Source organism: Nelumbo lutea, chromosome 8 (genome assembly GCF_056320005.1).
Source record: "Nelumbo lutea isolate HS-2025 chromosome 8, American lotus-T2T, whole genome shotgun sequence".
NCBI classification, from domain to species: domain Eukaryota; kingdom Viridiplantae; phylum Streptophyta; class Magnoliopsida; order Proteales; family Nelumbonaceae; genus Nelumbo; species Nelumbo lutea.
This window is the reverse complement of record NC_142691.1, coordinates 9953200-9968664: the sequence shown is the minus strand read 5'-3', so window position 1 is coordinate 9968664 and position 15465 is coordinate 9953200. Positions and strand designations below refer to the sequence as shown.

The 15465-nt window shown below is 36.2% G+C and overlaps 1 protein-coding gene across 1 annotated transcript; it reads right to left on the bottom strand.

The window, feature by feature from the left end:
- Positions 1 to 2556: 2556 nt before the first annotated feature.
- Positions 2557 to 13982, bottom strand: LOC148842627 (protein tesmin/TSO1-like CXC 5). Its single transcript, XM_088956738.1, has 8 exons — positions 13227 to 13982; positions 8901 to 9008; positions 7772 to 7949; positions 5425 to 5784; positions 5041 to 5141; positions 4851 to 4945; positions 3212 to 3634; positions 2557 to 3083 (listed from the first exon to the last, which is right to left on the bottom strand). The coding sequence occupies exons 1-8, from the start codon at positions 13565 to 13567 to the stop codon at positions 2761 to 2763; spliced, it is 1929 nt and encodes a 642-aa protein (XP_088812864.1). The 5' UTR covers positions 13568 to 13982; the 3' UTR covers positions 2557 to 2760.
- Positions 13983 to 15465: the final 1483 nt, after the last annotated feature.

Here is a 15465-nt window from a genome sequence, read left to right as displayed (position 1 = left end):
CCTTCCCCGTTCGAACCCAGAGCGGTGGCGGCGGCACTCCCTCCCTCTCAGCCACTCCCTTTCGTCCTTCTTCTTCCCTGTTTGAACCCAGAAGCAGCGCTGATCGAGTTCATTTCTCCGTCGCTCCGCTCCATGCTTGTGAATTGGCTCTGGACTTTCTTTTCCTTTTAGCTAGATGTTTTGTTAGTCTAACATCTGACGGAGTTTTATTATGATTTGTTCAAAATGAAAATGTTTTACAGCTTAGTTGGATTAATTTTTGCAATGTTAATGGCGATGCTGATCGATTCATTTCATTCTTTTCTCTTTAACTTTTCCTTATTTTCATTTTCTTTTCATTTCCCGTTCTTTGGCTGTTGTAGACTGTCTGTGACACCCTTGCTCTTGATTTTATACATCTAGGTTTGAGAATGGAAGTTAATTGATCAGATAGTGTGGATACTTGTGCCTAAGGCGTTCACTATATACAACAAAAACAAGGAACCTGATGGTTTAATTCTGTTGGAAGAAAGAGTAGGATCGAAATAGAATTCTGTTTGGGAAATTTCCAACAGTTGAGATCTTCATCTTCTTCTTCTCGACCCACCTGTAGCTGCTCTTGTTTCCCTCCTTTACCAACATTTCAACGACAACAACACCATTGTTTCAGAGAATCCACACCAGGAGAATTCCCCTTGGCAGCTAACCCCTCCATCGTTCTCCATGTCCTCACGGACTGTAATTTGGACCCTCAAGATCTTGCGAAACTTGAGGCAAGTTCCCAGTTTCTGTTGTGTTTCATGTTGGTGAAACAGTGTTTTTTTTCATTATTTTCTCATATATAAAATCAAACAATAAAAGTATAAATTTTTACATTTTTCCATCCCATCCCACCCAAATCTTCCCACAAATCAAATGAAGTTAGTGGATGGAAAAAATATAAGAAAGGAAACAGCCACATATACAAAACCTTGCATAATTAGAAGAATGGATGGAATTCTTTGCCAATTTATTACAAAATGCTTTTTGAAGACTTGAAAATCTCTAAGAGGGTATTTGGTTCGGTGGGCGCCACTTTAGCGGTTTCTCTCTCATGCTATTGTACACATCAAGAATAATAAAAGTGGACTTCAGTTTTTGTACATGTTTACTGCTTGAAAAAGTTATTTTTTAAAGCTTTAACAAATGGTTATATATTTTTTCACTGTTGATATGATGTCTATTTTAATGGCATTTAATTGTGATGATTATAATTATTACCTTTCTCAATTTTACAAGTAAATAAAGCTTAAACATTGAATGTAAAAATGTAAACGAAACCAAAACATACCAAGTCTTACCTAATTGCAGAGCCAAGTATTAGATAAAAAAAATTGTATGCTTCACTAGTTCACTTTTTCAATGACCGAGTGACCGTCAAGGCTAAGCCCTTGAGTGAGGCGGTGAGATCATGTGACAGTATTCCAAAATTACTTGTTGGATAGTAGACAGGGAAGATGCCAAAATTACTTCAAGGTAGAAATGAGACATATATAAGACCCTATTCCTATTTTCTTACACGAGAAATGATTAGCTGAATGCAGTAGCCGTCAATGGTCAGTAAAACCAATGATAGAATTCCACAATACTAATAAAATACATAGAACCAAGAACCATTTAAATTTGAGAGAATAATGGATCAGTGCAGTGTCAGAATTTTTAGGCCCAAAGTACAATTGTGGTAGGTGCCAACTTAAAATTGATGCCAATTTACAAGTGCTCATTGATGTATAGAGTGAGAATTTTTTAGATTTTGAATATTTATAATTCTGCTGTGGAATTCAAAAATCTATATTGGGCCTATCCATACTTTTCTGTTTAAATTTTCACTATAGTCTTCATATATTTCATCACCGGCATGGGCATTACCGCATTATCACTGGTTCTATAACCTGCTGAGCAACCATCCGCTGAACAACCATCGAGTTCACTGTTGAGTTAATCCGAATTCCATATGAGAAAGTAGGTCCCAATTCTCAAACACAACGTAATGAGCATAATGTTTTCAGCAAAAACTAAAAAAATTTAGATAAAAGGGGTAAAATGTAAAAACCTTGCTTGAAGTTTCACTTTTAAGTTTTAACAAAAACCCTCCCCGTGGTTTTAAAAAACTTGCAGTTACATCCCTTCCAAGTTCCAAGTTCCAACATTGTCTTGAACCCATGCATTAGTTTTTTTTTTCAAAAATATACATTTCACTTACATCTATCAATTCAGGTAGAGATTTACTAAAATACCCCAAAATAATTTGATAGGGAAAAAAAAAAGACAACGTAATGAGCTTTTGTTCTGTAAGAGTCTTAACCCTCAATATCAAGTGATCAACACAGTAAAGATTTTATTTATCTGGAGATCTACTGCCCACACAAAGGAAACATTCACCGCCAAGGAAAACATTCCACCTTTCACAACGAGGGTCAAGTAAAATCACCTCCCCGTAAAATAAGCCTCTGGCTTAACAAAATTGGACAAATAAATAATAGAAAAAAGAAAAAGCTACCACGCACCAAGATGCACCGCAGATGAGGCAAAAAGAACTATGTAGAAATAAATATATATTAATGAAAAAAAAAAGGACCTGATCGTGATTGATTCTTCAACCACGGCGTTCTAACAATGAGGCTCAAAATCAGTGGCAGCTGAATTGAATATTGGCGGCTTGGCCAAGTATTACAAAGATGTAATAACATGATTAGGGCCACCCCCTTCTTTGTAGTCTGTCCTCTTGCTTACCCATCTTTTTTACGTATCCTCTTTTTCGATCTTTGGCTTTACATCGCCATTTTCAGAGGGCTGTCTATCCCTTGGCAGCACACCGTTATTAGAAGTGGTGACGGCACTAATTGCCTGGTGTGTTGTCACAGTGTTATTGGAATTGCAGTTGACAGGACCTGTTGTCTGGAATGTCTGAGCATTGGGTGGGGCAAGAATTTTTACACCGGTAGCTGCACTCAACTGTTGGGTGTCAGGATTGGCTGAAACAGGAATTTTCACAGTGCCATTGGCAACAGATTCCTGTGGACAACCAGCCTCGGTTGTTCTGGCCAACGAAGAACAATTTGTTTCTGTAACATGAGAGGAAAAAAACACCTTTTTCAGATAACAGAGTTAATACAAGTTTACTATAAAATAATGAAAGATTACAAAGATTACAAGATCGACAACTGTAACATCAAGAGAGAGAGAACCTTACCTTTAATACTTGCACAAGCAGTGAGCCTTCGAAGATAATCCCGGAACCCTGTCAATATAAGCCTTTCCTGCTCTGCATACACCTCAGTCATTCCCGGCCCAAAGGGTGACCACAAAGGTGTGTTGCGCCCATGGGAAATTGCCCCATTGGGTGATGGAGCAGTCATGAACATTGAGTCTTGCTCATCGCACATCAGTGCAAGCGTCCCAGGGGACATTGGTCGTCCTTTCTGCATGTCTGCACCATCTGACCCAGAATCATCTGTTCCCATTTTATCAGCTTGGGTACCACTTGAGCGATCATCAGCCACAGCTTTATGAGGTTCAGGTTCTTTCTGACTGTCCTTGTCTTGAGTTGAAGAAGCAAGGGAACTGTCCAGCTGCTCTTCTCTCTCTGCTTGCCTCTCTGTTATACTGCTCTTGTCTGCAAAAATTAAATTATAATGTTCAAACAATCAGACCAGTATTTGATCAAATTATGTTGCATTGCAACAACTATACCAACAAATCCACCTACACCAACACCCAGGCATACCGCATACCCACAAATATGATGCATAAACATTTCAGCAGAGGAAAAAATCAACAATCATTATTGTCATGCACTACCCATGATTTGTTATCAATGTCTATAGGACAATCAATAATACCATCACGGTATCCCCACCAAGTAAACAGTGTATGTCATTATCACATGCGGATTTCAGTAGAGAAGCAAATAGCAAGGGAAAAAAATAGGACATATCATTAAGGACAAATATAGGACTCAGAAAGAGTAATGTGAAAGGTTTTAGTCAAGAAGGGAATCTATTTAAATGACCCCACCAAGTTCTAACACATGCATTGCAGTTTGAATAAATTAAGACCTTCAAAATTTTCAACTTTTTAGCTTATAAGATGGTCTATTATCTATTTTGCACAAGTGGCAATGTCTTTCTGGCTAAAGCCTGTAACATAATTACAAGGTAGAAAGAGGAACATGGGAAGCCCTTCTGGGTTCCAAACAAACCAACCATGTTTAAGATTCCTGTGTTATTTAGACAGACTTTTATAATGTGCGTGTGCATATATAAACATAAGGTTCGAGAGAAACAGTTGAGTACAAAGAGAAAAGTGAAGCATATTCAAGGATAAAAGGATAGACTAACTTTTATAATGTGTGTGCACATATATATAACATAAGCTTCAAGAGAAACCGTTGAGTACAAAAGGCACATATTCAAGGCCAAAAGGACAAATCTTAGGCATTCTAAATTCTAATTATTTTTAGGGGGAAAAACCGTCAAAGATTGGCGGAAAAGAATGTTATAAGCAAGAAAAACTTCAGCTTTTCTCTTCTGTATTCAGTTAGATATGTGAAAATAATCTGCAAATCATTCAACAGTTCAGAATTTCAAAAACCAAAATATTAATATGAAAAAACAAGCATAAGTTTTAATAGTTCCAAAATATAAGAGTTACTTATGATCCAGACAAACTAATAAGTTGGAATTAGATAGCTGTTGGATGGACAAATAGACAGATGACATAGTTGGGCAGGCAAGTAGCCCAACACTTAATATTTAGCTTTGAACTTAAGAGCTAATGTAACTTTTTTTCATACAACTTCTCTTCTTACCCTTTTTCCAATAAGCATATACCTGAAAGTGTCTTAGAAGCTTCTCCTGCTACTACTACTAAAAGTGCACAAAGCTCCTTCACATCCTCTGGTTGCACAATGTCTGCTAGCAGAGACCTTCAACATGACCAACAGTAGTTAATTATTGTAAACAAAAGCAGAAAGAAAGCTTCAATAAATTGGTAAAAGGTCATGACAAGAAAAAAGCCTACCTGTATGCAGATTTTGAAGAGCCCAATGTTGCAGGGTTAACAACACGAGGAACAGGGACAGAAGACAGGGGAGAAGATGTGGAAGCCTTTAGATGATTTCCCTGATAAACAAAAGCAAGCATTATGCTTAATCAATGTGGTCATAAGTTCTTAACATGGAAACCAAGGCCCAAGGGCAAACCAAGAGGTGGTTGTGTAGAATAATAAACCAAAAAAACTGACATACTAGCAACTGAGAAAAATAAAATGCAAAGAATCTGTATTATTTTGATAACCAATGCCAACGCAAATAGAAGTCCAAGTCTTCCAATTCACAGCTAGTTTTCAGATGGTTGCAATGCAAATAATACAGAAAAATAAAATGCAAAAAATCTGTTTAAGTACCTGAGGGAATTGTGCAAGCCTGTGAACAGATAGGTCCTTGGCTGTGTTGCAGAATAAAAGTTCTGGATTTTTTCTCTTCTTGGACGTTGGAGGTGATCCATAACCAGAAGATCCTATAGCACCAGTAATGGCAGCATTGGCTGCCTGCTGGATGTAGGCCATAGCATTTCCATGATCTCCATGAAACAGAGCCCGTCTCTCTTCACTGCCTTCAAAGTTTTTGCAATCCAAACATTTACAATTTTCAGAGCAGAGAATGTTGGCCTGAAAGCACTCACAATACTTCTTAAGGCATCCAGATTTCTTGCAATGGCATCCTTTGTTGTGCTTTCCCACCATTGGAACCTCCCCTGTATCCTCCTAGATTTATTTCAGTAAAATTGCATGTCAACAAACATATATAAGAAGGGTAAATCTATAATGCCAGAAAGGTATGATACTGGAAGGGCTTTGACCAATCAAAACCCCTTGTGAATTTTGATGAACACCAACTGATTGGTTACCACTTTTATGATTCTGTTTGACTGGTTATAAATTTTTTAAATATCATGCCTTTCTGGTATTCACCGGACAAGAAAAAGAAACATCATCTCACAACAGACATAAAAACCCCAATACCCAGCAATACACCACAACCATACAAATTACACTGTAACAAAAGCCCAGCATGTATTTTCAAACAAAATCATGTTAGCTCCATTGAATGTAATCATGTATGACTTTTCAAAACAAACATCTGTTCTTTTTAGCAGAGATAACAAGGTGTTATACTAATTGATTGATAAAAAGAGTTATAGCCGCAATTACAAAAGCAAATGGGCCCAAACAAAATCAGGGCACAGAGTTGTTGCTATACAAAAAGGATCTGTAAATGCCTGTTTTTTGCCAAGATATCTGCAACAGAATTAAACTCTCTCGGTATCCAATTGAAGGAAGTGCAGGAGTTAGACAGGTCCTTTGCTTCTGCAAGATAATGCTCCAATCTCTACAGACCTATAGCAGCCTCGCTAAGCCAGTTTGTGGTACTAACTGAATCACAACAACGAGCAATCAAGTGAATCCGTGCTGCTAAGCTATTCTCAGCCCTGAGAGGGCTTCCAAGATCTCAGCCAAACAAAGCTTGGCTGAGATCTGACTGGAGTTGAACCATAAGAGAAAAATAGATCAGTGTTTTCAACCCGCTGTTGACCCAGACAGTCAAATTTTCACCCAGTCATGATTCTGGGTCCAGTTTTCCTAAAACCCATTGGACCTGGATGGTTCAACCATTGACCCATTCAACCCAGCCACCAGGTCACAAGTTACACATTGTTTGTGCAACAAACTTCCAGAGGCCATAAATTTAAACTTGGTTGTCCAATTGGGGTAATCTTTATGTCGATTTTGGGCAACTTTTCGAGATTTATGCATTCCAAGAGGCCGATGGCACCTTGCTCTGCTATTTTTGCCCAATTTTTAGCATTTTATAAATAAAATATAAATTTAAACATAAATAACACACACACACACACACATATATATACATATATTACATAGAATATAATTATACATTATCTTATTCACATAATACATGTTTAAACACACATATACGGTTCAGGTAAGAAATCCCTAGCAGACCCATTAATTGAACTAATGAAGTTATCTGCAGTCTGATATGCTAGAAATAAGAAACTGCTAGTGACTTAAGTTCAAGATATATTAGGGATTGATTAGGTTTGACCAGAGTGTTTCAACCAAGAGTCTGCTGGGAGTTTTTCTATGGAACACCACCCAACATCACAAGGATCATATCAAGCATATAGTATTGACCAAGGTAAAACCCCTTCATGGAGGGTGGGAAATGAAGTTGCATATAATGCATGAGATAAAAGGAAGCAAAAATACTTCTAGTAGCATGCATGTGAATGCTAAAAACAATGAGATACGAAACTCAAAAAGAATATTCAGTCGCCATATCCCAAGAAACAGGCTCACAATACCTAGTCACAAATTTCCAACAATCAAAAACCAATTGACATAATGCAGAATTTTGTTACAAGACCCCATTTCAGTAATAATAGCAATAGGCATTAATCCTGGAATTATATCTTGACACTTTAGCTGGCAGAAGCAAACAGGTAATATTCTACTTCATCATTGAGCAGAAACCAGTATCGGATATAATATTGAAGGTTGCTAGAGAAATCAAGCAACTAAACCATAAATGGGGTCTTGTAACTAAACCATGGAAGACGTATTCACTAGTTTGAATTTTTTTCATTTACTCTGACCATGAAAGAAGTTAAAATGTAACCAAGTAGTCAATAAATAAATTGACTTTAAAGCTCAAGAGAGTCAAGCTACATACCCTATTATCTCTAGTTCCATGTGGACTGCTAGCAATCTTTGGTCGGAATGCATTTGGATTTCGCTCTAAAGTAACTTCAACAGCCTCCTGTCTAGCAGCCTCATTCTCAACATTATTATAACAATTTGCACAATTGCACCCATCACAGTAAATTCCAGAAGCAAAGCACTCACAGTACCTGGTCACATATTGCCATTTTTAACTTCATATCAATAACATAAATTAGCAAAGCAGTGTGCTTCATAATGTTCAGATCAACTCAACATTGCAAGTAAATGAACATGATTAGGAAAATAAGGACCTTTAATCCAATAAAATAATGTAGTATAATTCATTGTTAGGAACATCACATAATAGATACTCCCATAAAATTTTGTAGAATGCTTACTGTTTAGCGTGTTTCTTCTACTAAAACCTATAGTTGTTTTGGGTTATATATGTAATTATGTATTCGTATATGTACATACATACATACATACAAGTACTTATATTGACATACTGACAAAGTATTTTACAGTTCTGAAAACCTATTAAGAATGGCTATAGGGATCCTATATTCTAAAAAGTGTCTAGATTTTACATAATAATGCAGGCCCACTTATCAATGCAGCCAACTTGACCATTGATAAGTAGCTTTATTCCTTCAATGGAGGCTCAAGAGTTGGGAATTACACTGTCCACCACAGAAATAAGTGGAACTTCTTGTTACTCTAGCCATCCAACATAAAGAAAAAGGTAAAGAATATGCACCCCTAAAAGACCCAACATGGCTATAGGGGTTCCAAGTTCTAAAAAGCATCCAGAATTCACATAATGATAGGCCCACTTATCACTGCAGCAAACTTAGCAGTTGATAAGCAGTCATTCCTTGCATAATAACTCCAGAATTCTGAATTTCATCATCCATCACAAAGAGAAACATAACCTATTTCTCCATTGCAAAAGAAAGGTAAAGCAGAAAAGCAATCTGGAAGTTCATAACTAACAGAAAATATATACAATAGTTGTTTTTTGAGGCCAATTGTTGAGGTATTATAAATTATGTACAATTACAGAATCAATTCCAGATTTGGAAATACATCTTTCCTCTACCCTGCTAAGAATGCATGCAAAGAGGTGTTATACTTACAACTTCAAACAACGTGAGTGTTTGCAATTGCATTGCTTTTGTTTCTTTGGAGTGCCATCTTTTACTTCAAAGCCAGGCCTCAGGCGCGACCTTGGGGATTCTGGCTTTCTAAAGAAAATGCATAAGAGTGTCAGAGTTAGAGACCAAATGAAATATTTAAAATAGATAATTGTAAGCTTGTCCAGGGATTCCTACTTAATATACCAAGCAGTGTTACATGGACACAACAGACACAAGAATCATAAGCCAATACATGGCTAAGGATCTGACTCAGAAAGACAAAAAAAAACAATAACTTGCTGGTACATTTATAGAGAAATATAAACAATTCAAATAGCCCTTATTTTTTCTTAGTTCTAAAATTGTATACCTAAAAAAGTTCCAAAGGTAATAACTTTGTATAGAAAAAGTGGCACTCTGCTCACATTAGCTATTCATTTATGTTAAATAAGCAAGGAGAGAAAGGAAAATGCACATAGAAATATCCCTCAAGAATCCATGGAATGTAAAATCCAAAATGTCTGACATGAACAAATCATCCATTAAAGAGAGTCCATGCAATACAGCACTAATATCAAGTATTAAAAAAAAAAAAAAAAAAGTGCTATATGCTTAACCCTAAATATTTCTACAAGCAAGCAGGCAGACTATGAGCCTTTCCAAGAACTGAAGTTTCAAAGAGTTAATAGTATATTAAAATAGAACCAAGAAAAGATCAAAACAGCACCAAGCATCTATTTAAATTTCAAATTTAAGATATCCACAATATGTAACTATGTTAATTAGAGAAAGATGTATGTAGGTACTGTATGTCTTCTTTTGTTTCTCAATAGATGTTGACATTCATAGGAATTTCTGTGGGAAGAGAGATGGTTCTGGGTAGTTTCCCTTTTTCCTAGATTTTAACTGCCTAATGAAAAAGGTAGAGCTAACCCAATTGATTAGCAGTTTGTCTTTTTCTCTTAATCACTTTTACAGCACTTCCATGAAACCAAGTTTTAATTGTACCAAGAGCAGCTAAAGAAATTTTTAGGCAAAAATAGGATCTATATATGTTAGATGCCCAAGCCCATGAAAAGTAGGAAGAGCCCTTCACTTATAAACATATGTATGTATCTTATACTCACATATGCTAGACAAGCAACCCTAAGAAAGTTGAAAAATCCCACTGCTTATACAAAGAAATGTATATATAATTATGTGACATACATCTTGTCCTTGTATCTGAATATATTTCTATAGTCCAACTGTTTATCAATTGACTGACTTGTGCATCTTAACTTTCACGTTCTTAACTTAAATATTGGTGTGATGGACCCTTTCTCATACTACACAAGATTGATTGACATAACAGGTGAAGACCTTAACTCATGATCTGAATCATAAATCCCAAGTGTTTCTATTTGAATCTTATGTTTGAATCCTTTTCTAGAAAAACTTGCAGTTTTTGTTTGAATCCTATGATTTGATTCACAAATCTTACAAAGTATGTGGATTATTTGACTTTCAAGTCAAAATTGATTATATCATCTTAGGTTTCTATTGTATAAAAGGTAAATAATATTGTTTTTAGGTACATATATGGTATATACGAATTAGAAATAGGGTAGAATCGTTTTCCTATATATATTTAGCATTTTAGAATATCTAATTTTAATTTTAAAAAATTTGTAAAAATAGAAAAAAAATTACGATTACGCTATTCAGAATATTGGACCATAACTCTTGAAGAGAACCTGGCCTCTCTTGAAGAAGCCCTTGTAGCTTTCTTCTAATAGGTACAATGTCCATGTTATGATGAATAGAAAACTGAAGGATCTCTTAGCTTCAAAGTTCAAGATATGAAGAATAGAAAACTCCAATAGGTACAATGTCCATGTTAGATATTTCAATTTTTGGTGTACCATGTTGAAACCTTATCTAAGTGGTAACCATCTCATGTATTTATAACATTGCCCTCTAAAGCTAAAACAAAGCTCATCTTAATTGGCTTCTGTCACAAGTTCAATCATTTTAGACTGAACTCTTATCCTTAAGAAATTCCAAGATATGAGGATTGATCTTGATAAAGAATAGATTGTGAATATCTAAAATATGTGCTTATAGTATCTTCTTGAGAAGAACTCTTTGTTGATGCCTCAATACTCTTGTAAATCTTCATTTTGATATATGAACGGAAAATTTCTGGTCTCAAATCCAAATCCACTTAATGTAAAACATGGCAACATTTCTTCTTTCTACCACCTCAATGTTATAGCTTAGAAAAGCTGCTATGTAATTGCAGACTTGCAATCCACAAGAGAGGTACAAGGATTGAAAATCCAAATCCAGTTAATGCCAAAAAGAATAATAGTTATTCTTTCTAGCACAGCATCACCTCCAAACTATAAGAGCTGCCAGGAAATTAGAGACCACAAGTGAAGTCTCAATGATGAATTCCCTCATGGGCTGTGTATCCCAGTTGTAGGCATAATTTATTTATGATCACCTATTCATCCAGTACGACCTCCAAATTAGAAGAGTTTCCAAGCACTTAGAGTCCACAAGGGAAGTCTCAAGGGGTCTCAAGGGTGAATTCCATCAAGAGCCGTGTATCCCAATTGTTGGCATGTATTATTTACGATCGCCTATTCATACCACAGTAGGCCTTCTCAGTTTGTGGGTTTAAAGGTTTGTTGACATTCCAAATGGGGCCCATCAGAGAAAAAAATACCTAAATATCTTTGCTAATTATGCATGCCATGTCTTCCAGGAATTTCTTTGTAGGAAACATCATACACCGCAAAGCAATGAAATGGGAAAAAGAAAATATTCAAAGAACCAAATAACCAGTAGATCAGTGTTATTAAAGTGTTGACTAGTAATCATCAACAAACTAACCAGTTGAGGGCCATAATAGTTGCATGACTAACTAGTTGATTGATATTTATGATGCAGTCACCAAGGATAATCAAGCATATAGTGGTCAACTAGTAACCTAGTTGACCACAGTTATTTAAAAGCTTTACTTGTTTGTGTTTATCCCTACTTATTCAAAATAGTATACTATATGCTTTTATTTTGTTATATGCATTTTGTTGCTTTAATTATTTTTTATGGTATGTGGTTGGCTAATGGTATATAAAGTAGAAACAAGGCATAAGATAAAAGAAGAAAGTGGAGGAGTTCTTTTATGTTCTCTTCCGATTAATGGCAGTATGCTGCTATGGAGTTGCCACAAACAAGGGGCACATCAAACAAGCAAGGTTGCATTCCTTTTTTATGTCTGCAAAATAGACTATAAACTAAATGTTCTATAATAGTAACTTATTTATGAGGTTGCATCAAAACCTTAAATTTGGAGCATATCTTTTTAGTCAACAAATAAGCACCTAGTCTTTGACCAGTCATTGCATTGATTAGAGAGGCCAAAACAACCAGTAATCACCTCACCGCATTGATAACACTCCACTTATCTTCTAAACTTGACTAGTAGGATCTCTATTTTAAGAAGAAAGAAGTAAATGGTTAATGCAGTATACAACCCAAAATTAAGTAGTAGGTACTCTAGGTTTGGGAACAAAAAACAAAAAAGACAAAATAGTTAATATTTACATTTAAATATTAGTAAAGAAAATCATGCAAGATATATGTAAATCATAATTCAATAAGTGACCTAGAAGAATAATAATTTACCAATCTAAACTGTAAGGTACCACTTAAATAGCATAGTGAAAAACTCATATCATGAAAAACTGTAATCATTTTGTATATTCTAAGTTCGAATTACATTATTTCCTATAAAATTCAGAAAGAAACAAAATGTGAGTTCAAAAGATAATTTGTCTATCAACGATCAAAAACCAGGTTCTAAACAAAATCATGGAACGTATGTAGAACAGACTAACGCATTGCACTGTTTCTTCATCACTGGATAATTTGATGTTTGGTGCATTTCCTAATCCATCTGATAGTAGCTTTGTGTTGTAACAAGATGTGCCGACTATAGTCCGGTAATTAAAAAAACTGAGAGAGAGAGAGAGAGAGAGAGAGAGAGGGAGAGTGAGAGAGTTCGAAGATCCCTTCATCAAAAATTTAGAAAAGTAAAGAAAGGACGAGAAAAATAGCTCTGCAGTAACTCCAAATAAAATAGTGTAACTGTAAAGATAAAAAGAATCAAAAGAAAAACAACAATAGCAAAAGCAGTAGAAATACAGATTAACAAAAATGCTGGTTAAATTGCCCTCCAAATTGAAACTTTTACAAGTTTAAACTTCAAAAAAAAACAATTAAACAAGATAGCAACTTCCCGCAGAAAAATTACAATAAAAAATGCATAAAACTTACACCACGGGCAACGAAGGACGAGGATGCGGAGGTTGAGGCTGCGGCGGCGGCAGTGAGTGTTGCTGTGGCTGCTGCTGTGTTTTCGGTTGCGACTGCGGCTGTGGCTGTTGATGTATATGTGGTTGTGGTTGTGGATGTGGATGTAACTGTAATTGTGGCTGTGGCTGCGGCTGTGAATGCTCCGGCAAGACGACAGCCGTCGATGCACTGCAGAAAGCCGTGAAATCCAGCTGCCTCGCGAGCTTTTTCGGCGGGAAATCCGAGGTCGCCGTAGTCGTTCCCGTTGTTGTAACCGACTGGAGCTTTTTCGGCGGGAAATCCCCGCTATTACCTTGCTCCATCGTCTTTAAATTTGAAAAACAGATAGAGATTGAAAATAACACAAAGACGAATTCAATCAAAGAATTTTTCTTCAACCACCAAATAACCCCTCAAAGATCATCTCAAATTAGAGAACTTTCGGATCGGGCAACCTGTGAAAGATCGCCGGGAAATAGATTAAAAAGGGGAAACAGTGCCGTTACGCAGCTACAGATTAAGCCCTGGTATCGGGCGAGGCAAATGCCGACCGGAAATTGCCGCAGAGTAACTAAAATCCAGCCGAGTCGATCCGTACGGGATGAGACAAAAAGCAAGGAGACGCAGAAGAGATAAGATTTTTGCTGAGAAAATATGTTTGAGAGAATAAAATTGAGAGAGAAGACAGAAGAGAAGGGGAAGAAGGGAGGAGCTAATAGCCTTCTTCTCCTCCCTCTCGAGCTTTTGAAATTTCAATTTGTAAATATTGGACGGTGATATGAGGATTGTGGCCCCATCTGACGGTATGTGCTAGAGGGGTTGATCTGACGGCCAAAATTCATAGGGGAATGGATGCTGGGTTGGTAGACGTTGGATCAAGGAAGATATGAATTTTCAAGGAAAGTGGAGCGAGTGGAAAAAGTGCAGATGGAATTTCTACGTCTTTTATGATTCTGATTTTTATCACAGAAAAACAAAAAAAGATAAAATTAAAATTGGCGCTAAAAAAAATGCCACTTTTGGAGGCGATTGCACTTGGATTGGTGGTGAGGCCTATTGAGTGTAGACACGTGGCGTAGATTGTGAAATTGACACGTGGGAGCTAGTGGATGAAAAGATCTGAATCCCAATTCGAAAGTAGGTTATCATGACTCTGTAATCTACTAAAAGACAAATTGTCGATGAACCAAAGTAGCGTTCCAGGCCGGCTGCTCACGGTTCATGGTCATGGATGCTTTAAATTACAAAAGGTCAGAATTAACCACGCTATAAAGCTATTAAAGCGGGCAAATGAGGTAATATCACAACGAGCCCGACCGGATCTCCTCACAAGTCTCAACAAAACTCGTGTAAATACCATCGCGAGAGCACAGTATCCATCCTCATATTGGGAATATCTCCCATAATTGCATGGTTCCGAATCTGTGACTCAATGCCGTGTATGTATTTGTACAATTGTTTGCTTTTAGGAAATCCAGTTTCTTTATAACATAAAAAGGGAAAATTGCTGAAACCTCTTTTGAAGCTCTTAATCATTGCTAAAATCTCCCCTGATGGCTAATTGCAGTCACCTCTCTTCTGGTGCATTTGCTATTGAAAAAAATGTCCAGTGCATTTGCTATTGAAAAAAATAATAATAATATAAACTTTATGAACAATAAAAAGATAGAGAATTTAAAATTGCATCTTTACATTTGAACTTTTGATTCGAAAGGAAATTTTGAAAAATAAATCAATTTCAGAAAAGAGATTAGAAGGGCTTGGACTAGTCATTCATATGAAGGGGGCGTTATTTATTTGGATTTTGAGATGGGGAAAGTTAGTGAATGGGATTTTAGTTCCATTGACCAAGAATACCATGTTCATTTTTTCAAATTAATGTAGGGACCAAGGAAAGTTTATTTTCCTAGATACCCATCTCCTAAGTGGGTAAATAACTTTCCCACCTATGAGTAAAGTTGCTAACACTTGAATGGGACAAAAATATCACTTTTAATAATAGATTTTTATGACTAATATGGTCATTATCTTATTTACTTGAGAAACAAAAAAAACATGGGTAAATGCACCTATCCGGTTAAGTGTTTCCTAGGAAAAACTTACCTGAGTAATTGCATTTACCCGGATAAATAACTTACCGAAAAACAAACGGGGACGAAGAGAAATTTTGGAAAAATAAAATTTTGTCAAAAATAACTACACGAGTATTTTAAACATTTTC

Coding starts and splice junctions, on each gene's coding strand:
- LOC148842627 (XM_088956738.1), bottom strand. CDS start 13,567: ATGGAGCAAGGTAATAGCGGGGATTTCCCGCCGAAAAAGCTCCAGTCG. Junction 5,142..5,424: donor GGCTTGCACAATTCCCTCAG/GTACTTAAACAG, acceptor TTTGTTTATCAG/GGAAATCATCTAAAGGCTTC. Junction 4,946..5,040: donor TCTTCAAAATCTGCATACAG/GTAGGCTTTTTT, acceptor GTCATGTTGAAG/GTCTCTGCTAGCAGACATTG.